Source organism: Mauremys reevesii, linkage group 1, assembly GCF_016161935.1.
Source record: "Mauremys reevesii isolate NIE-2019 linkage group 1, ASM1616193v1, whole genome shotgun sequence".
Taxonomy (NCBI): domain Eukaryota; kingdom Metazoa; phylum Chordata; order Testudines; family Geoemydidae; genus Mauremys; species Mauremys reevesii.
This window is the reverse complement of record NC_052623.1, coordinates 127749349-127759382: the sequence shown is the minus strand read 5'-3', so window position 1 is coordinate 127759382 and position 10034 is coordinate 127749349. Positions and strand designations below refer to the sequence as shown.

General features: G+C 41.0%; 1 protein-coding gene across 2 annotated transcripts in view; it reads left to right on the top strand.

Annotated features, from left to right (window-relative positions):
• Positions 1-1023: 1023 nt before the first annotated feature.
• The window catches only part of LOC120395279 (interleukin-5 receptor subunit alpha-like), a 32449-nt gene continuing 23438 nt past the window's right edge, over positions 1024-10034 (top strand). For both annotated transcript variants that reach the window (XM_039519532.1, XM_039519531.1), the window contains exons 1-2: positions 1024-1323; positions 2332-2493. In XM_039519532.1, the coding sequence (XP_039375466.1) occupies positions 2421-2493 (73 nt within the window). In that variant the 5' untranslated portion in view covers positions 1024-1323; positions 2332-2420. The remainder of the gene's footprint in view (positions 1324-2331; positions 2494-10034) is intronic.

The following is a 10034-nucleotide window of genomic DNA, read 5'->3' as shown; positions in this document are numbered from 1 at the left end:
CCCCCCAGTCCCTGGCTCCTGTCATCTTAAGCTGCCCTTTGTTCATATCCCCACTCTTGTATTTCAGCACCCATTCACTCCTGCCCCTATGCCCACTCCCAGCTCCTGCTCCTAACCTTGCTCCCCCACATGCTTCTATTTCCCCTTTTCCACTCTGCATCTCTTCATGCAATCCCCTCACCCCCATTACTTACCCCTCCGCATTTGAGTCAGACACTTTCCTCCTTTGCCTGCATGCTGGGCTCTGGAGGGGGAGCATTGAAAACACAGGGCAGGCAGGCTCCCTGCTCTCATTTCTGGCACCTGGCACCACAGTTGCTCCCTAGCAGCCAGAAGCTGCAATCGCAGAGAAAGTCCTGCTTGGCCCTTGCAGCACTGTGAGTCTTCGGAGAATTTAGCTGCCAAACTCTGACAAGTCTCCATTGAGCATATGTAAAATGAGATTTTGTAGAGGCTTATAATTTACCAAATTTGGGAAGCTTTTCACAGAAGTGGCAAAATGCACATTCCTGATATGAGGCCTATCTCTCCCCCTAGTCAAATTTTAAATCCCTACTCCAATACATGGAGGTGTAGAGATTGTCATGAAACAGATGTAAGCACTTTTTAAACATGGGAAAAACAATGTATTTTTCCTTAATCTGACAGTCAGACACGTCCGAACCATTTTAGCTGAACCTTTCTCCCAATATACCAGACACTCAGGATGGAAAAGATCAGCTTGAACAGTTAAATTTTACAAAGTTATAAACAACTACCTAGCCAGTCTATAACCAGGCCCCCGGAGAGGAAGTCCTGAACAATCACCAGTCAAAGATCACTATTCTCACACAATTTAATTACAATTTTAAAAATATTTTAAAAAATATAATTAACAGAATAAACAAGACAAAAGCTGGACAATTTCAGGAACTAAGTTAGGTAGATCTGATATCAAAAGTGAAATTGGTAGCAAAAGTCAAGTTCCTTTTGTCAAGAGGAGGCTGGTCATTCTTTCCCCTTCAGTTAGGGCTGGAACTCTTTTGCTGATCTGTTTCCTTTTTATTTGTTGTATACAGCAAGATGCATGAGGCTGTAGTAAGTTCTGTACAATCTTTCCTAGAATCAGAACTTTTATTTTTGAAACTACAGTAGCTGTTGATTCATTTAATTTCATTTAAGTCCTGGAAGTTTCTTTAAAGACAAGAGCAGATAGCAAGATACAGAGTGGTTTGAAAACTTTCTCTTCCAATGAAGTCAAGGGAAGAGATGGTAACAACTGACTGTTGGCGTCTCAAAGAAGATGAAACTCAAAGCAGTCTGAAGACTTAAGATAAAGTTCTGGTATGTATCCACACCACCAACTCTTTAGGGATTTGTTTTTTAATTTGATCCCGTAGAAAATGTCCTGCCACAATGTCAAGTATAACTTTGAAAATACACGTGACTAAGAGTTGCTATTTTAAATTGTATGAGCCCACATCTTAAAACTGTAATGTTATCTATGTTGGTTATTTAATTGTTCCTAAATATTTCAGAACATTACATAGCATAATATAATATCACTGCAAGCAGGGTTAGAAAAACTTTTGTCCTCAACCTTAAATACAGTGCAAGTGCTAGTCATGTTCTAATTATGCAGCTGTTGTAGCGACTCCACAATTTAGATTGCTTTGAGATTTGCATTTAAAGAAGCAATAAAATCTCCATGGTTCACCTTTTAAGGATTGAATTTAGTTTCCAAATCTGGCACTTGAAATGTCCAGGTTATTTCTGTAGTGAAATGCTCACTTTTTCAGAGAAAACATTTAAAAATGCTGCTTTTTTAAATGTTATCCTCTTTTCCTAATTTCTGTGTGTCCTCTAGCAAAATAATCAGAGTTCCCACCCACAGTAAACTGTCTCTCTATTTCACCCTCACATATACATAGTTTAAGAGAATATCTTATATATAGGTCTCTTGAGTAATTGCTTTAAACCATACAAAGATTAGCTGTCAGAACTCCTGAGATCTGTTACTTTCATATTCCGACACAGACTGCCTGCTTCCTTGATTCACCAGATGTGCTCTGCACGAACCCTGCAAACCTCAGAGCTGAGGCACTGGTTCAGCCCTTGGCAGCCCTGAGGATCTGCAGGTGTTGAACATGAGTGGTATACAATGGCTTGCCCCTCCTCCACCACTTGCACTAAATAGAGCTCAATCAGACCTGAGAATTGGGACTGTTACAACAAAGTCCAGAATGACATTTTGTATTCATGGTTTATGTCTTTTTAAAAAACCACTTAAAATGTTAAAACATTTTTTTTCACAGCTTGAAAATAACTGTAATGTCCTAACTCTCTTTTCAGCCTCAAACAGAACTGAAGCATTTTAGTTTCAAATTCAATTGAAGTGCAAAGTATTTGTAAGGGCACATGATACAATTACTCCTTCGATCATGCTTCTGCTTAGCCTTACCTGGTATGAGATGATTTCCGTTAGCCTGGCAAACGGAGAACCAGCAATAACTGGTAAGTTTTGTGACATTTAAAGTGATACATTTAAAATGATACAAAGAAGATGAAACTCAAAACAGCCTGATAAAGTTCTGGTATGTACCCACACTCCCAAGTCTTTAGGGATTAGTTTTGAATTTGATCCCATGCAGGTAGTGAGAGGCTGCAATCACTGCCATCTGCAGTTTTGTCTTGAGAAGAGGGGACTCTCATACATTAATTCCTCAGGCTGTCAATACATAGCCTCACAACATGACCTCTCTAGGATTGGGGTATCTTATGGAGGTGCTTGGGCCAAATCCCAAGTGATAGGCAGGCTCCCAGGCTGGAAAATGTCCTGCCACAATGTTAAGTATAACTTTGAAAATATGCGTGACTAAGAGTTGCTCTTTTAAATCGTATGAGCCTACATCTTAAAAATGTAACGTTATCTATGTTGATTATTTAATTGTTCCTAAATATTTCAGAACATTACATAGCATAATATAATATCACTGCAAGTAGGGTTAGAAAAACCTTTTTCCTCAACCTTGAATACAGTGCAAGTGCTAGTCATGTTCTAATTATGCAGATGTTGGTAGTGACTCCACAATTTAGATTGCTTTGAGATTTGCATTTAAAGAAGTAATAAAATCTCCATGTTTCAGCTTTTTAGGATTGAATTTAGTTTCCAAATCTGGCACTTGAAATGTCCAGTTTATTTCTGTAGTGAAATGCTCACTTTTTCAGAGAAAACATTTAAAAATGCTGTGGTTGGATAGGATGTGGTTGCATAGGAAAGGAGTACTGAAAGTGGCAGGGATCCTATGGGAAAAATAATATGTGATCATACAATTAAAGGTTGTATCACAATGCAGACGCACAATGGGTCTTAATATAGGCAACCTCAATTCTGCCATTTCCTAATATCCCTTATGGGTCCTGGGACAAAATAGGGCCCCTGTCCTCTTGCGTGGGTTGTGGAGGATTGCAAAGGAGAATAGAAATTGAGAGAACTTGCAGCCAGAGGGAACAGGGGATAGACCGGAGAATCGCACCATCACTGGTAAAAGGCAAGTCTACGTGATTGGGGACTCTTTACTGAGAAGAATAGACAGGCCTGTAACCAGAGCTGATCCACAGAACAGAAGGGTGTGCTGTCTGGCGGGTGCTAAGATATGGGATGTGGACCTGAGGCTGAAGAGGATCCTAACGGGAGCGGGAAAGAATCCACTAATTGTCCTTCATGTGGGAACAAATGATATGGCTAGATTCTCACTGGAATGTATCAAGGGAGACTATGCTAGGCTGGGGAAGACGCTTAAGGAAATCGAGGCTCAGGTGATCTTCAGTGGGATTCTCACTGTTCCTTGAGAAAAGCAACAAAGGTGTGACAAGATGTCTTTGGGATGTGTGGCCACTGGGAAGCATTCATAGACAGAAGACTGTTCTCTCGGGATGGACTTCACCTGAGTAGGGAGGGAAATAGACTTCTAGGATGGAGGCTGGCACAACTGATTAAGAGAGCTTTAAACTAGGAATTGGGGGGAGATGGTTGGGAGATGTCCAGGTAATCTCCATGCCGGATTTTAACATTGAGAGGGAAGGAAATTAAGTAAGAAAGGATACAGCTATGGGTAGGAGAATGGACATAAGGAGGAAGAGTAGTGTAGATACCAGTCTAATAGGTGATATTGGTGGTAGAATTTCTGGGCCTCATCAGGTAAGAATGTGAGCGAAGCCAAACAGCAAAAATTAAGATGTTTGTACACCAATGCGAGGAGGCTAGGTAACAAAATGGAGGAACTAGAGCTACTGGTGCAGGAAGTGAAACCAGATATTATAGGTATAACCGAAATATGATGGAATAGTAGTCATGATTGGAGTACAGGTATTGAAGGGTATGTGCCATTTAGGAAAGACAGAAATAAAGGCAAAGGTGGTGGAGTAGCGTTGTATTTCAATGATGAGGTAGACTGTACAGAAATAAGAAGGGATGGAATGAATAAGACAGAGTCTGTCTGGGCAAAAATAACATTGGGGAAGGAAAATACTAGAGCCTCCCCTGGGATAGTGCTTGGGGTGTGCTATAGACCACCGGAATCTGATTTGGATATGGATAGAGACCTCTTTAATGTTTTTAATGAAGTAAATACTAATGGGAATTGTGTGATCATGGGAGAGTTTAACTTCCCAGATATAGACTGGAGGACAAGTGCTAGTAATAATAATAGGGATCAGATTTTCCTGGATGTGACAGCTGATGGATTCCTTCACCAAGTAGTTGCTGAACCAACAAGAGGGGATGCCATTTTAGATTTGGTTTTGGTGAGTAGTGAGGATTTCATAGAAGAAATGGTTGTAGGGGACTACCTTGGTTTGAGCGATCATGAGCTAAGTCAGTTTAAACTAAATGGATGGATAAACAAAAATAGATTTGTGACTAGGGTTTTTTATTTCAAAAGGACTAACTTAAAAAAATTAAGGAAATTAGTTAGGGAAGTGGATTGGACTGAAGACTTTGTGGATCTAAAGGCGGCGGGGGCCTGGAATTACTTCAAATCAAAGTTGCAGAAACTATCAGAAGCCTGCATCCCAAGAAAGAGGAAAAAATTCATAGGCAGGAGACCAACATGGTAGAGCAAGCACCTCAGAGAGGTGATTAAGAAAAAGCAGAAAGCCTACAAGGAGTGGAAGATGGGAGGAATTAGCAAGGAAAGCTACCTTATTGAGGTCAGAACATGTAGGGATAAAAAGAGAGAGGCCAAAAGCCATGTAGAGTTTTCCCTTGCAAAGGGAATTAAAACCAATAGTAAAAGGTTCTATAGCCATATAAATAAGAAGAAAACAAAGAAAGAAGAAGTGGGACTGCTAAACACTGAGGCTGGAGTGGAGGTTAAGGATAATCTAGGCATGGCCCAATATCTAAACAAATATTTGCCTCAGTCTTTAATGAGGCTAATGAGGAGGTTAGGGATAATGGTAGGATGACAAACAGGAATGAGGATATGGAGGTAGATATTACTACATCCGAGGTAGAAGCTTAATGGGACTAAATCGGAGGACCCAAATAATCTTCATCCAAGAATATTAAAGGGACTGGCACATGAAATTGCAAGCCCATTAGTAAAAACTTTTAATGAATTAAGTTTAATGTAAACTCGGGGGTTGTACTGTATGACTGGAGAATTGCTAACATAGTTCCCATTTTTAAGAAAGGGAAAAAAAGTGATCCAGGTAACTACAGGCCTGTTAGTTTGACATCTGTAGTATGTAAGGTCTTGGGAAAAAATTTGAAGGAGAAAGTAGTTAAGGACATTGAGGTAATTAGGACAAAATACAACATGGTTTTACAAAAGGTAAATCGTGCCAAACCAACCTGATCTCCTTCTTTGAGAAGGTAACAGATTTTTTAGACAAAGGAAATGCAGTGGATCTAATTTACCTCAATTTCACTGAGGCATTTGATATGGTTCCACATGGGGAATTATTATCTAAATTGGAAAAGATGGGGATCAATATGAAAATTGAAAGGTGGATAAGGAACTGGTTAAAGGGGAGACTACAATGGGTCGTACTGAAAGGTGAACTGTAAGGCCGAAGGGAGGTTACTAGTGGAGTTCCTCAGGGATCAGTTTTGGGACCAATCTTATTTAATCTTTTTATTACTGACCTTGGCACAAAAAGTGGGAATGTACTAATAAAGTTTGCGGATGACACAAAGCTGGGAGGTATTGCTAACGCAGAGAAGGACCGGGATATCATACAGGAAGATCTGAATGACCTTGTAAACTGGAGTAATAGTAATAGGATGAAATGTAATAGTGAAAAGTGCAAGGTCATGCATTTAGGGATTAATAACAAGAATTTTTGTTTAAGATGGTGATGCATCAGTTGGAAGTAACATAGGAGGAGAAGGACCTTGGAGTATTGGTTGATCATAGGATGACTATGAGTCACCAGTGTGATATGGCTGTGAAAAAAGCTAATGCAGTCTTGCGATGCATCAGGCGAGGTATTTCCAGTAGAGAGAAGGAGGTGTTAGTACTATTATACAAGGCACTGGTGAGATCTCATCTGGAATACCATGTGCAGTTCTGGTCTCCCATGTTTAAGAAGGAAGAATTCAAACTGGAACAGGTACAGAGAAGGGCTACTAGGATGTTCCGAGGAATGGAAAACTTCTCTTATGAAAGGAGACTCAAAAAGCTTGGCTTGTTTAGCCTAACCAAAAGAAGGCTGAGGGGAGATATGATTGCTCTTTATAAATATATCAGAGGAATAAATACCAGGGAGGGAGAGGAATTATTTAAGATCAGTACCAATGTGGACACAAGAACAAATAGGTGTAAACTGGCCATCAGGAAGTTTAGACTTGAAATTAGATGAAGGTTTCTAACCATCAGAGGAGTGAAGTTCTTGAACAGCCTTCCAAGGGGAGCAGCAGGGGCAAAAGACATATCTGGCTTCAAGACTAAGCTTGATAAGTTTATGGAGGGGATGGTATGATGAGATAGCCTAATTTTGGCAATTAATTGATCTTTGACCATTAGCAGTAAATATGTCCAATGGCCTGTAATGGTATGTTAGATGGGGTGCGATCTGAGTTACTACAGAGAATTCTTTCCTGGGTGTTTGGCTGGTGAGTCTTGCCCACATGCTTAAGGTTTAGCTGATCGCCATATTTAGGGTTGAGAAGGAATTTTCCTCCAGGGCAGATTGGCAGAGATTCTGTGGGGGTTTCGCTTTCCCCTGCAATGTGGGGCATGGGTCACTAGCTGGAGGATTCTCTGCACCTTGAAGTCTTTAAATCATGATTTGAGGACTTCAGTAGCTCAGACGTAGGTTAGGGGTTTGATACAGGAGTGGGTGGGTGAGATTCTGTGGCCTGCGTTGTGCAGGAGGTCAGACTAGATGATCATAATGGTCCCTTCTGACCTTAAAGTCTATGATTCTATGTCCTGCAACTAAAAGGGGGCTGCCTGGAGAGGAATAGGCTCTGCCAGGTTAGACATTTGCCCAAGACACACCATATGATGAGCAAGTCAACAATGTCCATACCAGATTGATCGCAGCCTGGGTTAACCCATCTCCCACCAGGGCGGACACAACAAGTATACTACTGGTGTAAACCCAACAAAGAGGATCCATGGACGAGATAACATCACATAGCCATGTGGAATGTAAGGACATTGAGACAAATAGGGAAGTTGAAAGAACTTACATAGGAAATGGAACAATACACCTGGCACCTTCTAGGAATTTCTGAGGTCAGATGGAAGAATTTTGGAGAGGTACTAATGGAAGAAGGCCATGTACTCTATTACAGTGGAGAGGACAAACATGTCAACAGTGTAGGATTTCCTGTGCATAAAGATATCAAGAATTCAGTATTAGGATGCCACCCGATGTCCAGCAGGCTTATTTCCATCTGTCTAAAGGCAGTACTGTTTAATATCACAGTGGTACAAGACTACACCCCTACAACAGACTATGATGATGAGCAAATTAAAGATTTTTACAATCAGCTCCAGGAGACCATCGATAAGGTACACAAGAAAGATATCCTGATTGTACAGGGATATTGGAATGCTAAAGTGGGTACTGACACACAGGCAGATTGGTAAGATTATTGTTGCCCTTTCTGTAATGCGGTAACCAATGAGAGAGGATTGAGACTTTTGGAGTTTGCCAGCTATAACAATCTGGGTCTTGCAAACATGGTAGGAGCACATAAAGCAGCCAAATGATCAATGTGGCATGCACCTAATGGTCCACATCACAGCCAGATCGACTACATCATGGTGCAAAACCGATATCATTCTGGGATTAACAGAAGGAAAGCAAGGAGCTTCCCCAGTGCTGATATTGGAAGTGATCACAAGTTTGTGCTGCTAAATTTTTGGCTCTTGCTAAGGAAAATCATCAGGCCAAAGTTCACCAGAACCAAGTTTGACTTAGAAAGACTCAGAGACCAAAACATTCCATAGTCATTCCAATCAATAATCAGCGGAAAATTTGCCCCACTGCTTGCTCTAGAGGAAGATGTAGAAACAATGACCAACAATTTCAATGCTGTAATGAATGAGGCAGCAATGGACATCCTTGGGAAACATAGTAAGAAGACAAAACCATGGGTCACAAATAAAATACTACAAATGTGACATTAGAAGAGAATTTAAGAGAGACAAGAACAGCACTGCGGGAGTTGATAAATACATTGAGGGACTTGATTGGCAGAAAGATCAAGAAAGGAATGAAGGTGGCCAAGGAGATATGGATTGTAAAACAATGCTCTAAAACTGAAGAATGTATCTATAATAAAAATAGCAAATGAGCCTTCCAGATTGTAAAAGATCTGATGAAGGAAAGATGGACCAAAATTAAAGCAATTCAAGACAAAGAAGGGAACAGTCTTACAGAAGAAAGGGACATCATCAATAAGTCGACAAATTACTGCTCTGATCTATTCAACCACCAGAGAAATTGAGATCCTAGTGTCTTAGACAGCCCAGATTCAACAAAGGAGGATGACTTTCCAATACTATGTGAAGAAGCGGAGACAGCTGTGAAATCACTCAAGAACAGAAAGGCTACAGGTATTAACAACATCCCAGCCGAACTGATGAAATTCAGAGGAGAAATAGTAATAGATGTACTTACCAAGATCTGGAACAAGATATGGCAGACCAGTGAGTGGCCCTCCACATGCACACAGCCACTAATCATTACTCTGCCAGAGAAAGGCAACCTGCAATTGTGTCAGAATTACCGAACTATAAGCTTAATTAGCCATCCCAGCAAAGTGATGTTCAAAGTCATATTGAACAGATTGAAGCCACAAGCAGAGAGTATCATCGCTGAAGAACAGGCTGGCTTTCGTGCTGGAAGAAGCACCAAAGAACAGATTTTCATCCTTCATGTTCTGTGTGAGAAGTACTTACAACACCAGCAGGCCATCTACCGCATCTTTGTTGACTTCAAGAAGGCGTTTGACAGAGTATGGCACAAAGCTCTCTGGGCAACCATGAAGTACAATATTGGTTGTAAGCTTATTCTTGCCATTAAACAACTGTAGGCCAAGGCCAGCAGTGCAGTTCTTGTCAACGGCATAATAGGAGACCGATTTCACACCACAGTTGGAATCTGGCAAGGCTGCCTTCTTTTGCCCACACTGTTCAACATCTACTTGGAGCGCATAATGACTGATGCCCTAGAAGATCACATATGCACAGTCAGAATTGGGGGTGATCAATCTCAAATCTTTGGTTTGCTGGTGACATTGACGGCCTGGCAGGCAGCAAAGATGAACTTGCCAACTTGTGAAACGATTGGATGAAACGTCTGTAAAATATGGCATGGAAATCAGTGCAGAGAAAACCAAGCTGATGACAAACAAATGTGATGGGATCAGCTCACATATCACTGTCAGTGGACAAGAGCTGGAGACAGTGACACGGTTCAAGTATTTGGGGGCAATCATCACTAATGAAGGATCCAAGGCAGAAGTTCTGGCAAGAACTGCGCAAACAACAGCAGCAGTGGCAAAGCTAAAGCCAGTTTGGAGGAATAAGAAC